This window comes from Microcaecilia unicolor, chromosome 1 (genome assembly GCF_901765095.1).
Source record: "Microcaecilia unicolor chromosome 1, aMicUni1.1, whole genome shotgun sequence".
In the NCBI taxonomy this organism is placed as follows: Eukaryota; Metazoa; Chordata; class Amphibia; order Gymnophiona; family Siphonopidae; genus Microcaecilia; species Microcaecilia unicolor.
Genome location: NC_044031.1, coordinates 482431465 through 482452862, shown reverse-complemented (window position 1 = coordinate 482452862; position 21398 = coordinate 482431465). Strand labels below are relative to the sequence as shown.

Below are 21398 nucleotides of genomic sequence, written 5' to 3'. Positions count from 1 at the left end.
CTGAGACTATCCATGCTGGGGCTTTAGAGCACATTAGGAATCAAAGCATCACAGCGCTTTGTCCACAAGTTTTACAAAGATAATGTACACTGAGAATTAAACCATTAGTGTGGTAAAGGGTATTTAGACAAGTGAAGGACATATCAGTCTCTCTGTTCTTCCCCTTCTCTCACCAGTGACCAAATCATCAAAACTCCCCTTAAGATTTCTTTGTACAGTGCAGCGCTAAAGCAAGGTAAGCAGCAGAACAAAAGGACAGAAATAATAAATACTAGAGTACAACTAATAAAACCTCTTCCCCCTGCCAAAAACAAACAAACAAAATGAAACACACGCTCTCATGATACGACTCTGGACAGAGGCTAAATTCACATTTGCTGAAGAGCAGCATTTCAAGACATTTAGCGCCAGCATGTGGTTCCCATTAGAGTTCCACAGCTTTAAAACACAAAAACAAAACAAACAAAAAAGCTCCAATGCACTGCTCATGCATTCTCGTGCTGCTGGTTTCATTATGTATGACTGGTGCTTTAAGAAAGAAAGAAGAAGAAGAAAAAAAAAAAGAAATACAAAACAGAAAGCCACATAATGGAATCTCTCGATCAACCGTGTCTTTGCTTCACCGGAGGAAAACAAAACCAAAAGCGAGTTGATTTGAGCCGCGGTGTATTAACACTCTTATTGTCTTGCTCCAAGGACGGCTCTCTGCCCAGGATTCTTCTCTTGCACTCTCCAACCTGTCAGCTCCTTACCAGACGGTGAATCCGACTGCTCATCAGATACCTTCAGAGGTGTCAGGACAACACGAGGAACGGTCTTGTTTACCATCATGGAGACTCCATTTCTCCTTTTCTGTTGCTGTCTCAAAGCCTGTGCGTGTGAAGAAATATGCATATATTACAAAGAAATTTCAAACAATAAAAGATTAAGCAAACAGTATTTTCTTTTAAGTGAGTTACATTTCACCAAACAGAATGCTTCTCATCACAGATATTAATTTTGTGACTTGATAACAGATGTCACAATCACTCTTAAAAAAAATAGATAGATAGATAGATAGATATAGATATATATTCCCATGAGTCAGGCTTTTTCTTCTTCCCAGATAAAGAGGATGCACCTTACAGCATTCACAATACAGTTTTGACAACAAAGCACTACCATATGTAACTGTCGGTTCTACCTCAGCAGCTCCATATCAAAATGTATGGGATTGGAGACCATGGCTTCCAGGTAAAATAAATGCAATAGATGTTCAAGAAATTGTCAGAATGAGAAGCTATATGTCTGCACATCTCCTGCAGGTGCATCTTCTCCAGTATACTGCTCAGTCAATCAAGTTAACACAGAATGTCATCAGTATGTACAACATGTAAGGACTACAGTATTGATGCACTCACTCAGCCGTGTGTAGTACTGCACAAAATCACTGAACACGGCAGGAATCATTTATTTCTGTGAAAGGAATCAGTTCTAATCTTAGAAAACCTCGCAGTACTCTGCTTTCTGTGCGCTTGACATTGGGGTATTAACCTTCAGAACACGAGTGCGGACACAGATCTGTACAAAACGGTACAAGAATAAATCTCTGCAAATGAGAGCAGAATGGTGTTTTATGAACGTGCAAACTAGAGTGGGGCTGACCTAGTATGAGTTATGTGCATGTTTTCTTCATTGTTCGGTAGGACTTCAGGCAGCAAACTGCCTATAAAAGAAAAGGTCTAAAAACACAAAAGTCAATGAAAGAAATAAAATTATAGGTCAGGAAATTTAGGATAGAGGGGTTCTCCAGCAGGTCTCAGCACATCTCTCCCAACGTGCAGGCTGTAGAGGGCAGGGGATAAAATTTTCTTGGAACAGAGCAAGATCCTATTTCACGCCACAGGCCTGCAAATACTTTGCACTGCAATCAGATATTCAAAGGGAAAAAACTCTCTGCAGTGTTTCTCTTTGAAAATCCCTTAAGTTGCAGTGTCATCGATTTTAACCCACATGCTTTGTAGGCGGAAAATACAGTGAAATTCCTTGAAAGCTGGTATAGGGATTTTAAAATGAAATTCCTGCACTTTGGGCTTGCCTCTTGTCACCAAATGGAAATCTATGCACACTGTCAACACCACACATAACTTTTCCTCACTGGGGGGGGGGGGGGGGGGGGGGGGGGGAGTTTGAAAAGGGGCTTGTCCCTGGGTAAACAGGCTTACCTACAGAAATCCCTTTAAAAAACTGCCTCCTACATTCAGTTAATTTGCACCACAGAAATCAGAAAGCACAAGAGAAGAGGGGTTGTAAGATCAACACACAGGATATCCTTGCTTCTGATTACAACACAGAAGATAACATCCTTTATATATTAGTGGTCTGACTTTTCCATAAGAATCTTGATTACGAATTTTAATCGTATCATTGGATTCTACTTGACCTACATCTTGACTTGTTGATCAAGAAAATGTTTTTGATCTTAAGGAAATTATTCCTTATTCGTAAATATTTTGAGCAAGAACACTTTAAAAAAAACACTGCAATCTTTTTCATGTTGATTACTGTAATGTAATTTATGCAGTAGTACACATAAATGTATCAGAAAATTACAAATAACACAAAATTCAGATGTTAGAATGCTAGGCAAGCTTGAAAATTTGACATGATTACATTGGCTGCTGATAAACTCTAGGATCAGGTTTAAATTGCTGACATTAAGTCATAAGATATTTTACAGCAAATCAACACTACATATGCTTTCTTCGGTAAATATTATTCCAATTGGAAAGACATATCACTCATATAAATATATTACATTGTTTTTTTCCTGCTATGAAAGAAATATGATCAAAGCTATTTTTTGTTAAGATGTTTACATACCAAGCAGCTATGAAATGCAACAAACTTTCCATTTCTATGACACTGGAATATAATCATCAATTTTTTTAATTAAAAAATTAAAATTTGTAGGACATATGAATGCTTTGGATATAGTTATTGCTCAGATTTTTTATACATTCCAGATAATATCTCTAACCTCTTCTTATGGAAGCCACATACGTGTAGAACCAAATGTAGGAATTTTTCGGTTTTGAGAAACTGTACTGTATTGTATTGTCGCATATGCAGAAAGGAGAGCCATGGACAAACTTTCATCCTTTTGTAATATTTGTAAATGAGGGGAATAATTTCATAACAGAGCAGGGGCGTAGCCAGCCTTCCGTGGGGGAGGGGTCCAGAGCCCGGGGGGGGGGGCACATTTTAGCCCTCCCCCCGGCGCCGCCCCCCCACCGCCGACATTGCCGCCCCCCCTCCCGCCGCGAACCCGCCGCTGCTGCAGCCTACCTTTACTTTTGCTGGCGGGGGATCCCACTCCCCGCCAGCCGACGTCTTCTTCTCAGTCGCTTCCTGCTCTTCAATTTGTTTGCTGACGTCCTGCACGTTGTACGTGCAGGACGTCAGCAAACAAATTGAAGAGCAGGAAGGACTGAGAAGACGTCGGCTGGCGGGGAGTGGGATCCCCCGCCAGCAAAGTAAAGGTAGGCGGCGGCGGGTTCGCCGGGAGGGGGGTCCTGGGGTGAATCTGCGGGGGGCCCCGGCCCCCTCAGGCCCCACGTAGCTACGCCACTGTAACAGAGTCCCTGGATTTTCTTTTTTTTAAGGTGCCTACTTTATGCCCATTTTATAAAGACAACAAAGCAAACTCAATAGAATAAACAGCAAGCCACTAAGGGGCATAATCGAAAGGGACGCCCAAGTTTTGCTGAGGATGTCCTGATGGAGGGACGGGGAAACCCGTATTATCAAAACAAGATGGACGTCCATCTTTCGTTTCGATAATACGGTCGGGGATGCCGAAATCTTGAAATTTAGGTTGTCCTTAGAGATGGTCGTCTCTAAACTTGGTCGTTTCTGACTTTCGGCGATAATGGAAACCATGGACGCCCATCTCAAAAATGACCAAATGCAAGCCCTTTGGTCGTGGGAGGAGCCAGCATTCATAGTGCACTGGTCCCCCTGACATGCTAGGACACCAACCGGGCACTCTAGGGGGCACTGCAGTGGACTTCATAAATTGCTCCTAGGTACATAACTCCCTTACCTTGTGTGCTGAGTCCCCCAAAACCCACTACCCACAACTGTACTTATGGGTGAAGGGGGGCACCTAGATGTGGGTACAGTCGGTTTGTGTTGTGTTTTGGAGGGCTCACATTTACCACCACAAGTGTAACAGGTAGGGGGGGATGGGCCTGGGTCCGCCTGCCTGAAGTGCACTGCACCCACTAAAACTGCTCCAGGGACCTGCATACTGCTGTGATGGACCTGAGTATGACATTTGAGGCTGGCATAGAGGCTGGCACAAAATATTTTTAAAGATTTTTTTTGAGGGTGGGAGGGGGTTAGTGACAACTGGGGTAATAAAGGGAGGTCATCCCTGATTCTCGCCGGTGGTCATCTAGTCAGTTTGGGCACCTTTTTGTGCCTTGGTCGTAAAAAAAACAGGACCAGGTAAAGTCGGCCAAGTGCTCGTCAGGGATGCCCTTTTTTTCTCCATTATGGGTCGAGGATGTTCATGTGTTAGGCACGCCCAAGTCCCGCCTTCGCTACGCCTCCAACATGCCTCCATGAACTTTGGTTGTCCCCACGACAGAAAGCAATTGGGGATGCCCAAAATCGGCTTTTGATTATACTGATTTGGGCGACCCTGTGAGAAGGACGCCCATCTTCCGATTTGTGTCAAAAGATGGGTGTCCTTCTCTTTCGAAAATGAGCCTGTAAGTGGCCCCATTACTAAGTGGCGGTAAAAAGTGGCCTGCGGTAGTGTTGATGTGTGGAATTGCCGCGCGCTAAGGCCACTTTTTATCGCAGTGGGAAAAAGTCATTTTTTATACTGGAGTCATTAACAGGGGCTAATATCAAAATTAGTGTGTGGCCATTTACTGTTTGAGCCCTTATTGCCACATATTTAGTAGGCAGTAAGGGCTCACGAGCTAACTGGGTGGTAATCGGGCAGCACGTGGCAATGCACCTTTGCTGCCTGATTACTGCCGGGAACACCTATCTCCCACCCCATGAGCTAGCTAGTGCAGAAAACGGTGCATAGCAAACTGAGAACTACTGCTGGGTGCCTGGGCACGTCCAGCTGTAGTGCTGTTTTGCCACATGGTAGTCCTATCGCCGCTTGGTAAAAGGGCCCTAAGCCTTGTTAGAAATATTTTGTGGACAATCATTACTGAAGCCTTTAAGAAAATCCAAAGAAATGCTTCAAAAAATAAAATTGCAAGCATCAAAAATAAGAAAAAAAAAGTCCTCTACGAAAAAAATAGAAAACAGAAGTAGGGGAGGACCAACAAAAAAAAAATGAAAGCAGGAAACCTTGGAGTTAACAAATGACAAATGGCAAGGTTATTGTAAACAAATAATAAAACATAGACCAACAGGTCTGCATAAAACAAATCCTTAAAGACAATGAGAGTTCAGAAGAAGAACGCAACACAGGAGTCGCAACAATCTCAAAACTTCTAAACACAAGTATCTGTAGGTGGGAGTTAAATAATCCTCAAAAGAAATTATTGATTTAAGTGTTTAAAGAAATTTCAAAATCCAAACAGTGTTTATTAGGGGCCATTTTACAAATCCGCTGTAGGACTACCACGACAATGGCATGCGGCAAATCAGCCCTATCACCGGGCAACCACAGGAGACCAGCGGTAGTTCTGGTGTGTGCCATGCACCATTTCCAGTGCTCTGAAAATATCTACAAATAGGAGGCAGTAAGGTTTCCTCCAGGAAATGGTCGAATGACAAGTGTTGAACTTTACAGCACAGTCATTTCCTCTTTTAGCAAAAAAAAAAATCATTTTACCACTGCAGGAAAGGGGGCCTCGGCAGTGGCAAATCAATGTGCCGATGCCATTGTAGAGACCCTTTTACCGCAGTTTGGTAAAAGGACCTCTTAGAGATCAAAAACAACTTTTAGCAAAACATCAAATATATAATAGGAACATAAAACATTCATTGCAAGTGTCTCTTCATATTCATTACGACTACATCTGTCAGTATTCTTTTCAAATCATATTAGCTACCTTAAGAAAGAAACAGCAGAAGTGACCAAAATAGGAACAGACCGCCAAGATGCGTATTATGTCTTTTTTCAGTGTCTTCAATTGACTTGACACAGACTGATCTGTATCAGGAGTCTATAAATTAAACTCAGATATAATAAGTGAAATAAAAACAATAATGTGACAAAAATCAAAATTCTATAACAGGAATATAATACATAAAATAAGCATAATAATAAAAGAAAATCTAGAAATGTATCATTATAACATTAAACAAAGAAAATGACAGCCAAAATTACACCAGGGAGTTCGTAGGGCAATGAAACGGGCGTATAACATTCAGCCCAAATGGTTCCATGTTCCTGTCCCGGCTGGGACTGGGACGGAGTCACGTCTTACTTGTGTTCTGCCAAATACACATATGTCTAAGAAGGTAGTGCACATCGTTAGAAAACATTGGATGATATTAACTATGCATTTATTTATTTGCATTTGTATCCCACATTTTCCCACCTATTTGCGGGCTCAGTGTGGCTTAAAATACATTATGAGTGATGGAAATACAATTTGTTACAGTACGCTTATGGGTTACATTGTGAAGAGTTGTGGGAAGACAGAGTAAAGTCAGGATATCATTTGGGAATAGAACAATGGAATAAAACAATGGGGAGTTGAGGGGCGATAAAACAGTATTAAGGGAACATAAAGGTCTAACAATTTTATCTGTGGGTTGAGTTTTAAGAGAGTTGAGGATACGGGGGAAGAAAATTCAGAAGAGAGTGTGTTGATGAGTATCTGTTAGGGTGTATGGACTTCATGTGTTTTTATCCTTGCTGTAGATTTTCTCAAACAGATACGTCTTCAGTAGTTTGCGGAAGTCGGTTAGTTCGTAGATCGTTTTCAGGTTGCGTGGTAGTGTATTCCAGAATTGCGTGCTCATGTAAGCGAAGGTTGATCCGTGCAGTACTTTGTATTTTATGCCTTTGCACTTAGGGAAATGGAGATTGAGGAAGGTTCGGGACAATCTTCTAGCGTTTCTGGGTGGCAGGTCTATTAAGTCAGACATGTATGCAGGGGCTTCACCGTGAATGATTTTGTGCATGCCCAATTTCAACAAAAGCCTATGTTTGCTTTCACCAGAAGTAGTAATCTAGGGGAGAAATTGTTTCCCTGTATGACTACTGAATGTGTGAATTCATCTGAGGCAATTCGGGGACATTTCAAATATAATCAATGTACATATTGTCAATATGCTATACAAGCAGCAGAGGTGCATATTCCTCATACACATAATAGTTGGTTTACATTGTATGGGAAGACAGATTGTAATTCATCTCAGTGTGTCTATGGTGTGCGCTGCCCTTGTGGGTTATGGTACTTGGGCCAAACCATAAGCAAAATTAAATTAAGGATTGCACAACATTTGAGCAACCTACGATTGCAACGGGTGGAGGCTCACTTGGTTGCACATTGGTTGGAAGCACAACATGAGGTACATGAGTTAAGGTTTATTGTCCTGCAACAAGTAGTGGCCCCCCAGAGGTGGTAATATATCTTTAATGTTATTGCTCAGAGAACAGTGCATGATTTTCAACTGGAATACTGTGGCCCCGATGGGGCTTAACAGGGAAATTGATTGGATTAGCATTTAGGGAGTGACGTATTTAAGGAGTGATTTCCCGAGGCACCCCATATGCATGTGCAGGTGTTTGTCCGTTTTGGAACCCCGTCATCTTGTACGTTGTCAGAGGCATCCCAGGCGATCCAGAGTGGCCGGTAAACTTTAGTTGTGTGGTTGTTTGTATTTTTAGTAATTTGTGTTTTGGTATGTATGAGAATATGAGTGGTAATAGGGTATTGTGATATTTCCTTGTTATGTTGTAGGTGGTGACCCCTGATGACGCTTTTGGTAGCGAAACACAGACTGTGTTGGGTCTGACGGACCAAACATATGCAGTTAATCGTGATCATTATCTGGAAGGCATTATAGCGGAAGATGAAACTAAAGTAATACTGAGACATGGTATCAAGCAATTATGGTGGGAGAATTACATTTATTTGAATACATTTGTTGGTGACAACAGTGGGAGACAAGCAGAGACTTGGAACTGTTGGAAGTGATTTACACAACTGGGGTGGATTGTGTCATCATATTGGAATGCTTAACAACAGGTCCAACGGTTGTATTATTATTTGACTAGTAAAAAAGGCCCGCTTCTGAAAGAAATGAAACGAGTGCTAGCAAGGTTGTCCTCTAATGGCAATTATGTTTTTAAGGGAACTGTTAGGAGAGAGTATGTGTGAGAGAGAGTGAGTATGTGTGAGAGAGAGTGGGTATGTGTGAGAGAGAGTATGTGAGAGAGAGAGAGTATGTGTGAGAGAGAAAGAGTGTGTGTCAGAGACAGAGAGAGAGAGTGTGTGTGTGATTGAGAGAGAGACAGAATGTGTATGTCTGTCTGTGTGAGTGAGTGAGTGTAATGTGTGTCCCGTGTGTGCCAATTATGCTTTCTCCCCTGCATTCATCCATATGCAGCAAACGTCCTCTGTGCCTTGCCCTCTTCATCCATCCATGTGCAGCATCTCTCCCCTGCCCCCTCCATCCATCGTGGTGCAGCAATTTTCCTCTGTCCCTTGCCCTCCCCCCTACATGTGCATCAACTCTGCATTCTCCCCTGGCCTCTCCTCCATCCACCCATAAACAGGGCCCCCCCTCCATCTCTCTCCCCTCTGAGTTCCAGGCCCCCTCTCTACCTCTCTCTCTGTGTGCCCTCCGAGTTCCAGGCCCCCTCCCCCCTTTGAGTTCCAGGACCCCTCCCCTTTGAGTTCCATGCCCCCCATTCTCGTTCGAGTTCCACATCCCCGCGCCTCCCTCCCTCCCCTTCGAGTTCCAGGCCCCCCTCCCCTTCGACTTGCAGGACCTCCCCTCCCTTTCAATTTGCAGGGCCTCCCCTCCCTCCCTCCCTCCGAGGTCCATGCCCCACCTCTTCTCCGACTTCCATGCCCCTGCGCCTCCCTCCCTCTCTCCCTCTGCCCTCCAAGCACGACCTGTCCTCCGGCAGCCCCTCACCTTCCTAAGTGCTGGCTGTATTTTAAAAATTCTTACCTTGGGGTGCGGCGTCCACAGTGAAGGCGAGCGGCGCTTCAAACTGCCTTCACATTTATCTCAGCTCTGCTTCCGCAGAGGGAGGGAGGCGTGGAGGCTGGCAACTATACAGAGTTCCCTCAAGGGCAGGGCGATTACGAACACTACACGGTTTCACTGCCATGCTGTCACGGAGTCAGCTTCAGAACGTTTGAGGTGCGAATTATTATATTAGATGTGTATGTGAGAAAATCTATGGGACAATCTGACCCAAAGACTTGGTCTAAATATACATAGTAGATGACGGCAGAAAAAGACCAGCACGGTCCATCTAGTCTGCCCAACAAGATAAACTCATATGTACTACTTCTTGTATATACCTTACCTTGATTTGCATCTGCCATTTTCAGGACACAGACCGTAGAAGTCTTGCCCAGAACTAGCCCCACCACCCAAACGCCAGCCCCGCCTCCCAATCTCAGCTAAGCTTCTGAGGATTCATTCCTTCTGCACAGGATTCCTTCATGTTTATCCCACGCATGCTTGAATTCCGCTACCTGCCTCAGGTGATTGCCAAGTTGCATATATTTGGATTTTCAAATTCACATGTGCTATTTTACTGTGTAATCCTGACTTGTCTCCAGCAATTAAAAGCTCAATATTTTAGCACCACCCCTCTCCAGCAAGAATGTCAGTGGAGGACTCTGTACTGCTTTCAGATGCTTAGCAGGACATTGATGTTAATATATGTAGACAACCTGTACATGTATATCATGTAAACAAAGTCTGCAGGTGCAACAGTAAAGTGTACTTTGCAGCTATGTGCATTATTGAAAACTGCTCTTATTGCAGTGACCCATGTTATCAGCAGTGACCCATGTTATCAGCAGCTGGATAAGCAATACAATCTTGCACTTTGCTAAGGGCTCAACCGACCTACAATGCTCCATGGCCTCCAGCCACCTCTACCTTCCGGTATGATCTATGCCCACTTGTTGAACTGGTAAACAACAGGGAATATGTTCACATTTTTGAATGCTTGAGGATTGGTACATTTTAATCTATGTATGCCAGCTGTATTGCAAAATATCGAGACTTTATTTTAACACTACATACATGGAGATCTTTCATTGTTACAGACAGGAGTGCTACGCAGAAGACATTTCCAAAACAATGCAGTTTGATCTGCACTGCATAACCGATCAACAGTTAGGGTATTTTCAGAAACCAACTGTGCTAATTCCTCCATATGCTTGTCTGCAGTCTCAAACTGCAGACAAGTTCTTTTCTTTTTTTTTCAGGAGCTCCAAGGCAACAAAGACCAACATGGCTCAAAATTTATATAAATCTTCAACGCCCTTGTATAGTTTACACAATCTGGTTTCTAAAAAATAGAATTCAAAATGCATAAAAGTAAGTACTTGTTTCACTGACCTGTGCAACATACCCTATACCTCAACATGGAAAAACAATTATAGAAATATTCAAAGAATAAATAAGAAACCAAGAAGTCCTGATTTCGTAAGTCTTGACACTTCTTAATTCAGTACTTGCGGCAATTACAGCCATGAGTTATTTATAAGGCTCCATCTATTTTGCATGGCAGGATGGTGCAGATTTAGCCCATTCTTCTTAGCAGAATAACTGATGCTCTTTCAAGTTGGATGAGAATTGTCTGTAGAATACAGTCTTCAAGTGTTTTTCTCTTATATGGTGTGAAGCCCCGCACAGCGCATCCCAGGATGCACTGGGCAGGGCTGGACACCACCATTTTCGAGGCAGCACAGATGGAAGTGCCAGGAGGCCACCTCCCTCCTCCAACAAAGGTAGGGAGTGGGGAAGGGCTTGAGACGCGGGGGGGGGGGGGAGGGGGGAAATTGACTCGTGGCCCAATGGGCAGCCAGGGCTCTATTTGAGGGAATGCTGGGGGGGGTTAGGAAGGCTGGAGAACCACCAGATCTCCAGCACCCCTGAATCTGTGACGTGATGACTGGAGGTCCACCATGTTGCTGGGGGGGGGGGGGGGTCAGGTCGGGGCTCCTGCGTGTGGGGGGGCTGCTGCATTGGCGGGAATGGGGGGGTCTGCTAGCATGCAAATGCATACTGGACCGGGCTCACCATTCCTTCCCAATGATCTGCATACCCTAACTCCAGCTCCAAGCTGGCGTAGGGTTTGCTGCAAACAGCTTTCCAATGTTTGGTGTGCTGCTCGCTGATCATTGAGGAGGAATACATTTAGCATGCATTTGCATGCTACTTGTGCTAAGAGCCCTGTTTTGAATGTATTTGCACGCTAGTTGCGTACATAGCCCCCGAGCACATTGTTTCACATGCTCGTGGACTCTGATCATGGGGCAGTAGCAAATGCAGGCGCTAGTATGGCACTAACAGCCTCTAGCACCTGTGTTTGCTTCTGATCATCGGCTCATCAGTCCCCACACTGCCTTTTACTTTTGAAAGCCGCGTGATAGCCAAGCTAGGGAGGAGGGAAAATGCTAAATCTGAAGGGCAGGAGTGGGAAGGGAAGTAAGTCAAAATATTGCATGGGAGGTGGGAAGGAAAGTAAGGGAGAGATGCTGCATGAGTGCTACATGTTCAGTGCCCCAGCAAATGATCACTGTACTGCCACTGTCCCCCTACCCAACATACACAAAAGCCCAACGTGAATTCTAAGTGAATTCTAAGCTTTTCTCTCTCTGTGAATTCTAAGCTTTTCTCTCTCTGTTTTACAATTTTTAATTACAGTACAGTCTCAATTATCCAACATAAATTGGATCAAGCTGTTGTCAGGTAAATGAAAGCTGGATAATACAGAAAACAATGGCAACCTCTTAAAAAATGCAAGGAAAACATACTTTATGCATAAAGAACATGCACAGAAGCATCATCTCAGATCAAAAATGTGATTTCTTGCAGCGTGTGAAGTTGGAAAACAGGAAGAGAGCCTGCGCACTACTTAACAACAATGCAATGACATCACCAGGGGGGGGGGGGTGTCTGTTGGTTATGCTGAATGGTTGGATTAGCGAAGGATGGATAATCGAGACTGTATTGTATTACCTTATGGTTGCTTGAACCCCAGTGCAACAGAATTAGAGTAAGGTTACTAGATTTGTGGTAGGTGGACCTGGAACATTTATACTGAAAACAGTGTGAACAAAATCCAAATAAAAACAAATATCACTAATAAGAAGCCAGCAGTTCATCTGGTGGAGAAATGGCTGTCCAGTGTACTGTATCCATGGAAATCATCATAATCTACTCTCAAAATATAACTACAACACATTATTCAAGTTTTGTTAACACAAAATATTTCATACCTAATATAAAAGTCTCAGTGCCAGCAAGTATATCCTGCATACAAATGAATTAATTATGCATCAGAATAAGTCAAATCAGTCAACAGAATCCAACTATTCTGATGTGTATATTTTCTCTGGGAGACACTCCCTTCTGTCTCTTTGCTTCAGAGTTGATAGTGTAGCACTTTGTCTTCCTTCTCTTTCTGTTGTCTTGCTTCTTTCCTTTCCTCCCTGCTCTCCTTTCCCCATTCTTTCTCCTTAGCTCTCTCCTCCATGTCTCATTTCTCCCCCCCCTACATTTTCTCCTTGAATTTATTTCTGCCTCCCCCATTTCAAGGTCCCCTCTCTTTATTCCAACTTTCTCTCCCTAAGATGGGCCCTTTCTCCCTTCCCTCTACTCTTGAAATTCTTCCTCCCTCTTTGATCCTCTCTCTCTTTCTCCCTTGCTCCTCATTCTCCAGGTCTCTCTCTCTGGTCTTCTGTATCATTTTCTTGCATCATTCCCTCACATCCTGGGTCTTCTCTCCTGACTCCACTATCTTCCCTCTCCTTGAATCTCTGGAAGCTATCCTCCACATCTCCTTACTCCTGGAAGCCTCTCACTCAGCTCCCTCTCTCCAAAGGTTCTCATTGTTCTCACTCTTCCCTCCCACCACCCAAGCTTTCATCATGTTCCCTGAGGCCCCAAAGTTCTCACAGTACCCTTCTTACGCACCTCCATCTAGCTCTCACAGCACCTCTTCACCCACCCCCAAGCTCTCACAGTACCCTTCTCACTCACCCACACAATATCCCCACACCCACCCTCCAAGCTCTCGTAGTGTCCCCTCACCCCCAAGCTCCCACAGTGCTCTCTCACCTGCCCTAAAGTGCTCAGTGACACTTCATCATTTCTACAATCTCTCACAGTGCCCTCTCTCACCCACCTCCCTAAGCTTTTACAGTACCTCATCTAAGAGCATAAGAATAGCCATACTGGGTCAGGCTAATGGTCCATCTAGCCCAGTATTCTTTTTCCAAAAGTGGCCAATCTAGGTCACAAATGCCTGGCAAAAACCTAAATAGTAACAATCTAGCCTCCCCACAAGATCTCACAGTGACCCCTAACCCACCCCCAAAAGCTCTTACAGTGCTCTTTTTCATCTGCACCAGGCGTTTAATGATCCCTCATACTACATTATCTACACACTACAGATTTCACAGTACCCCATCTAATCTACCACCCCACAAAATCTCACAGTGACATCCCCTTGTTCACTCCCATAAACTGTGTCCCCTCTCACCTACCTTCCCATAAGCTCTCACAGTGCCCCACTTCCCCAAGTTCTTTCTGTACTCCATCTTATCTACCCCCTAAGTTCTCACAGTGCTCTCTCTTACCTGTCTCCAAGCATTCACTTGCTCACACTCCACGTTCTCACAGTGCTCTCTCTCATTCACCTTCCTAAGATCTTACAGTACCCCATCTCACCTACCCCCACAAGATCTCAGTGACCCTTCTCACCCACCCTACAAGCTCTCACAGTTCCCCTCTAATCCACACCATACTCTCACAGTGCCTCCCTACACCCCCTTTCCATGCTCACACAGTGCCTTCTCTGACCCACCCCACAATTACAGTGCCTCCTCATCCACCCTCATATGATCTCAGAGTGCCCCCTGATCTCTCCCAAACTTCCTCGCTCACAAAACTTCCTATCCTCTGATCTCACCCCAGTGCAGGTGCAGCAGTCAATAGGCCTACTTGATCTTCCTTCCCAGCCACCTCTAGCAGGATAAGCTGTGCTTAATACAGTGTCCGATAGCCTCTGGCATGGGGCCAGTCTTGTGGTATTAGCCATGCAAATCTTGTGGCAAAATACATACTGCAACACTGGCCTTGCTCCTCGCAGGAAGCAAACATTGGATTAAGTGTAGATTGTTCTGCTGGAGGTCCTGGGGGGGGGACGCCACAGCCAGGCAAGGGGACGGAGGCAGAAACTTCTGGTGCGGGGGCCAAATTGGTATGTGCAAGAAAGCTTCTTTCAGGTCCAGAGACGTGAGAAACTCTCCTGGCTGTACCGCCGCAATGACGGAGTGCAGGGTTTCCATGTGAAAATGCCGCACTCTTTTTTTTTTTTTTTTTTTAATTTCTTTATTTATAATTTTAAATTATATACATTCAAGGATAAACCTTGTACAGAAATTCAGGTAGAAATCAAAAACGTATTATTCCAAAGAATTCACATAAAATAATTTTCGATGAAAATTATTTGAAGTATGGACTAATTAAAGAAAATAATGCACTTAAGATAATTACAACCTTTCTTAGACCCCAATTATAAACGAAGGGGGAGAAAAGAGTTAGAGAAGATTATATACAAGCAATTTTTTAAGATAGTAATTCAGGCTACATTTTCCTCCAGTAACTTTTACTTCACTTGTTTCATCTCTACAAACGATTTTAGTTGTTCCGGTGTAAAAAAGATGTACTTAGTTTGTCCCAGCCTCACCACACACTTACATGGGTAAGCAAGAAAAAAAGAAGCCCCTATATCTATAGTCTTTTGTTTTAAAGTCAGAAATAATTTCCTTTTTTGTTGTGTAGCCTTGGTGATGTCTGGATAAATCCATATTTTAGATCCATAGAATTGAGCATTCATATTTCTGAAATAAAGCTTTAAAATAGCATTATAGTCTTGCTCAAATACCAAAGATATAACCGTGGTGACTCTGTTAGTTATAATGTCTGAGGATTGTTCCAATATATCAGAAATATTTTGTAAATTTAGGTTATCTTCTTCAGGGCCTTGCACTCCTTCTCTATTCTTAGGAATATAATAAATTTTATTTAGCGGGGGTACACCCTCTGAAGGAAAATGAAGAGTCTCTATGAGGTATTTCTTAAAGGTATCAACCAGAGATACCCCCGCTATCAATGGAAAATTTAAAAGTCGGAGATTAAGGCGCCGATTAAAATTTTCAATTTGCTCAATTTTTTGCCTCATGTTTGTAGAGTCCTTCACTGTCGTGATTTTAAAGGCATTCAGGGCTTCAACCTCCTTCTGTACCGATTTAACTTGTGTAGTTATATCGTCTTTAACAGAGTCTACTGTCTTTTTTAAGTCCTCAAACTTAGTATTCAATATTAGTACATCACCTGAAGTCTTCTGAAGTGTAGTGGTGATCTGGTCTAACATCACCTTCAGCGTTTGCAGCGTCACCTCCGAAGTCTGTGCCATAGGGGAAGTAATCCCCCTGGCTCCCCGAGTCGTTGCCTGTGCCTCTGGGTCCTCACTAGAAACTCCTTTCGGCACACCTTCCGGGTCGTCGGGGTTTCCCACCAGGGCCGCTTTCGACATTGAGCTGGGAGGGATCAGTGAGAGCGATGGTGGCGATAGGGAGACTTCCTCTCCCAGTGGGGCTTCCGCTTCTCCGGACCTCCCCACAGCGGGATCCTCTCCCCGAATCCTGGGAGCACCGGGGAAAAAACGCTCCAGCGATGTTTGACCCAAAGAGGGAGTTGAGGTAGGTGGAGGCACTACCCTCAAAACTCCCTTACGTTTATGGGGCATTTCAACGAGGAAAAAAAGAAACTGTTCAGCTCAAATCTCACAGAGCGTTTTCATGTCCACCCGGTGCGGCAGCCATCTTGGTTTTCTCCATCCTCCCTTAAATGCCGCACTCTTAAGAACTTGTTCAGCTCTTTTAAGTGCAGGATCGGGCGAAAAGACCCGCCTCTTCGTGGCACCACAAAGTAAATGGAGAAGCGGCCTAGACTTTGTTCGGCGGGAGGCACTGGGGTCACAGCCCCTATCTGGCACAGACTGTGCAAAGTCTCCTCTACCGCCGCCCGTTTGGCAGCAGAACCGCATCGGGAGTCCACAAACACGTCTCTCACCGGGGCATCAAATTCTATTCGGTATCCGTCTCTGATCAGGTCCAAGACCCACTGATCTGCGGAGATTTTGGCCTACTCCTCGAAAAAGAGGGAAAGTCTTCCTCCGATGACAGGAAACGAGAATGGGGCCGGCGCACCATCATTGAGAGGGTCGCCCCTGCACTCCAGGCCTAGAACTGGCAGCTGCGGAACGTTTGTCCGAGCGAAAGGAGTTTCTCTGCTGAGAACGGGCACGAAAAGTGAACCCAGCAGCACGTCCCGGGTGGTACCTTCTAGCTTCACAGAAGCGAGGTCTGTAAGAGGAGCGGACTGCCTGACCCTTAGAGGAAGGCTTCGGCCTATCTTCGGGCAAGCGCTGAGGTTTGGAATCCCCCAGGCCTTTAACAATGTTTTCCAGCTCCTCACCAAACAGGAGAAGGCCTTGAAAGGGCAACTTCACCAACCTTTGCTTAGAGGCCATGTCCGCCGCCCAATGTCATAGCCAAAGAGTGCGGCGAGCCGCCACTGCTACAGCCATTTGTTTAGCCGAAGCTCTGACCATATCATAAAGGGCGTCAGCCAAAAAGGACAAGGCCAACTCCATCCGCGGAGCCACTTCAGATAAGGTCTCTGCTCCATCACTGGGCTGTTCCACTGCCTGCTGTAACCAAGCCAGGCAGGCTCTAGCAGCATAACAACTGCATGCAGACGCCCGAACAGTGAGACCTGCCAAATCAAAGGACCGCTTCAGAGCTGAATCAAGCCTGCAGTCTTGAATATCCTTCAGGGCAACACCTCCTTCAACAGGGAGGGTAGTTCTCTTTGTCACAGCCGTGACCAGGGCATCCACTTTAGGCATTGCAAAGTGAGCCAAATGTTCCTCACTCAGTGGGTATAATTGCCCCATAGCCCTGGCAACCTTCAAAGGTCCCTCGGGGTCAGCCCATTGAGCCAAAATAAGCTCTTGGATGGAGTCATGCAAAGGAAAGGCTCGAGCAGGCTTTCTGGTACTAGCCATCCTTGGATTAACAGAGGAGGCTGTGCCACTCCCTGGATCTTCAATCGAGAGGGCTTGTAAGGCATCTGAAATAAGCGCTGGCAGCTCCTCGCGGTGGAAAATCCTCACCGCAGACGGATCATCAAGATCCTGTGGCAATTCTGCACCCGACTCTGGCTCCTCAGACCAAAAAGCTCTGCCAGACCCCTCAGAATCCTCATAGCCCAACCACGGGGGGGAAAAGGGAGGTGCGTCACACTCAGAAGGGGAATTAGCCCTTCTAAGTTTATCAGGAGGATAAGAAACAGGCAAAGCCAACTCCAAAAGGCCAGGATCCACCGGGGGGGGGGGGGGGGGGGGGGGTAGGCAGAGGGTCCGAAGATCCCTGTGGAAGAGCTCTTTTAAGCATATATGCCTTATGCAGCATTAAAACAAAATTAGGGGAGAAAACCGCTCCCTGACCGCCCGGATCCTGTCCAGGGCTATCAGCTCTATTATAAGCCTCATTCAGAGGACCCCCCCCTCCCCCGGATTCAGGGCTCTCCGTCACAACGGAGGCCGCGCCATGTGGAAGATCCAAAATGGCGTCCGCTGCCAGCTCAGAGCGTGAAAGTTCGCCGCTCGCCATGTTCGGGCTGGCTCTACCGTCTGTACAGCACGATTTACAGAGCCCTGCTGCTGATTTGCGCTTGCCACATTTACAACAGCGCTTTACAGTCTCCGCAGCCATCGCCGAAAACGGCGGTAAAATTCATAATGGTGGTTCGCGCCAAAAACGTCCCGATCGCGGGCCCACCCGGAGGAGTCAGAAAACACTCTTACCTCACTAGACCGAGTATCACAGCTCCGGTCCTGCAGAAGAATCTCAAGAAAAACCTCTTTTCCAAGATCGCTGCGCTAAAGCAAGACACGACTTTTTTTTTTTTAACGCTGTGCGGAAAGCAGAGGCAAAAGAGGTAAATAAATTCACTCTGGAGGCTCAGATAAGTGGGAAAGGCAGGGAAAGGCGAACCAATGTGCCTGCATCCACTGAGTGGGAAAGGACAGGGAAAAGCAAGCTAATATGTCCACATCCACGGGGCATGGGTAAGGCAGGGAAAGGGCTGACCTATGTGCCTTCAAAGTGAAGCTGCTATAGCCTCTAACACCCCGGCTAACAACTGGCAAGCCAGGAGCCACCCCCAGGCAGATTTTTTGATGGAGCTCGAAGAAGCTGCAGCCACCTTGCTTGGGGAGATAGAGAATACTGAAGAGGCAGTGGAGCTAGCTGACCATGAGGCACTGTGAAAAGTTGAGTGCTCTCTATCTCCCCCTGCTGGTTGATGGACACAACCCATACATAATGGCTTCATCTGCTTGATGACAAGGAAAAGTCCCTTCCTTTCTTTCTTCCTTTCTCACTGACTTTGAAAGAGGATGTTAAAGTGAGAAACTGAGAAGCATAAGAGTCAGAGGGATCATTAGCATGAATGTTAAAATCCCCAAGAATGAGGGAAGGAGATGAAGGTTCAAGAAAGAAGGAAAGCCAGGAGTCAGTCTTCAACTGTGCTCCACTACCCCTACTCACCAAATGGCCAATGATCTTATCTTCTTCTCCAACTGCTCACTCTCGGGTTTCTGCACCTCATTTCTTACCCTCTCTGACCATCATCTGATAACCTTCATACTTAAACATCTTCCTCCCCAGTCCTGTCCAATCACCACCAATACATTTAGGAATCTTCAGGCTATTGACTCTTCTACTCTGTCCTCCAGTGTTTCAATACTCTTCTCAACCACTATGTTATCCAAGTCTGTCAATGAGGCTTGTCTCTACCTATGATACTATTCTCTCCTCTGCTCTGGATACTCTCGCTCCTCCCATTCCCTGTTCTGTACTATGTACCAAATCCTAGCCTTGACTGACCTCTAGAATCACTATCTGTGTTCCTGTGCCTGATCTGCCGAACGCCTTTGGATTAAATTCCGTGCCCATGCTGACTTCATATATTTCAAATTATTGCTGACCACCTTGCAGTCTGCTCTTTCCCTTGCCAAACAGGACTACTATATCCAGTTGACAAACTCTCTTGGCTCAAACCCTCAAAGTCTTTTTGATACCCTGAACTCTCTACTCAAAGTGCCTTCACCTCCAACTCCCCCCTCCCTTTTTCCCCAGATTGTGGCTGAGTACTTTCAAGATAAAGTTCACAAGATTAACCTTGAATTCTCAATTCTCTCAACTCTCCTTCAGTCCCTGCCTCCTTTTCTTCCTGTTCTGAAATCACTGAAGAGGGAACTGCACATTTTCTTTCCTCCTCTAAACTGACTACCTGCTCCTCTGATCCTATTCCCACCCATCTACTAAGCACTATCTCTCCTACTGTATCCCTTCTATCTCTCATAGCCTCAATCTTTCACTTTCCACTGCAAGTGTTCCTGATGCCTTCAAATATGTTGTAACTACAACACTCCTCAAAAAACCTTCATTGGACCCTACCTGTCCTTCTAACTATCGCCCACACACTCTCCTCCCTTTCCTATCCAAGATACTTGAATGTGCTGTTCACCGCTGTTGTCTTCACTTTCTTTCATCTCAAGCTATTCTTGATCCACTTCAATCTGGTTTTTGCCTCTTCATTCAAATGAAATAGCTCTTGCTAAAGTCTCCAATGACCTGTTCCTGGCCAGATGCAAAGGTATCTATTTTCACCCTTCTCAATCTAACTGCTGCCTTTGACACTGTTGATCACCGCCTACTCCTTGATGCACTGTCCTCACATGGATTTCAGGGCCCTGTACTTTCCTGCTTATCTCTCCCATTGCACTTTTAGTGTATATTCTGGTGGATCTTCCTTCACTTCTATCTCACTATCAGTTGGTGTACCTCAATGATCTGTCTTGGGACCTCTTCTTTTCTCTATCTATATTATATAAGTACATAAGTATTGCCATACTGGGAGAAACTGAAGGTCCATGAAGCCCAGCATCCTGTTTCCAACAGTGGACAATCCAGGTCAAAAGTACCTGGCAAGATCCCAAGAAAGTACAATACATTTTATGCTGTTTATCCTAGAAATAAGCAGTGGATTTTCTCCAAGTCCATTTTAATAATGGTCTATAGACTTTTCCTTTAGGAAGCCATCCAAACCTTTTTTTTAAACCCAGCTAACTGCTTTTACTACATTCTCTGGTAATGAATTCCAGAGCTTAATTACACATTCAGTGAAGAAATATTTTCTCAGACATCATATTCAAAAATGCCCCTTGTGCATTTGACTTGCCCAAAATCACAAGCAGCTGCAGTGGGAATTGAGTCCAAGTTGCCAGGATCAAAGCCCGCTGCACTAACCATTAAGCCACTCCTCCTCTATTTTGGACATTTTGCATTCGGACGTTTTTTGTTTGAAAATGGGCCAAAAAATAAAACGCCCAACTCACAAAATGTTTTCCCAAACAGTATTTTCAAAAGGGAAAGATAGGTGGGGTTTTTTTGTTGCTGAAAATTACCTTCTTTCATGGTCTGGATTTGGACGTTTTTTTGTAAAACGTCCAAATTCAGACATCATATCAAAAATGCCCCTCTTTATCTTTTTTGAGATGAGGTGACCAGAACTGAACACAATATTCAAGGTGTGGTCGCACATTGGAGCGATACAAAGGCATTATAACGTCCTCATTTTTGTTTTACATTCCTTTCCTAATAACACCTAACATTCTGTTTGCTTTCTTAGCTGCTGCCGCATACTGAGCAGAAGGTTTCAATGTATTATCAACGATGAAGCCAAGATCTTTTTCCTGGTCAGTGACTCCTAGTGTGGAACCTTGAATTACGTAGCAATAATTCGAGTTCCTCTTTCCCACATGCATCATTTTGCACTTGCTCATATTAAACGTCATCTGCCATTTAGGTGCCCAGCATCCCAGTCTCGTAAGGTCCTCTTGTAATTTTTCACAATCCTTTTGCGATTTAACAACTTTGAATAACTTTGAGGGGAATAATCGAACGGCGCCGGCGAAATAAATTGCTGGCACCGCAAACAGCTGGCCGAACCGTATTATCGAAAAAGATGGCCAGCCATCTTTTCTTTCGGTAATACGATTTGTCCCGGCCAAATGCCAGAGTTCTCTG

General features: G+C 44.8%; 1 protein-coding gene across 1 annotated transcript in view; it reads right to left on the bottom strand.

The window, feature by feature from the left end:
- Positions 1–21398, bottom strand: part of ASXL3 (ASXL transcriptional regulator 3) — a 372418-nt gene that overhangs the window by 109147 nt on the left and 241873 nt on the right. Inside the window, 1 exon segment of the mRNA XM_030213960.1 lies at positions 753–870. Coding sequence (XP_030069820.1) covers positions 753–870 — 118 coding nt within the window.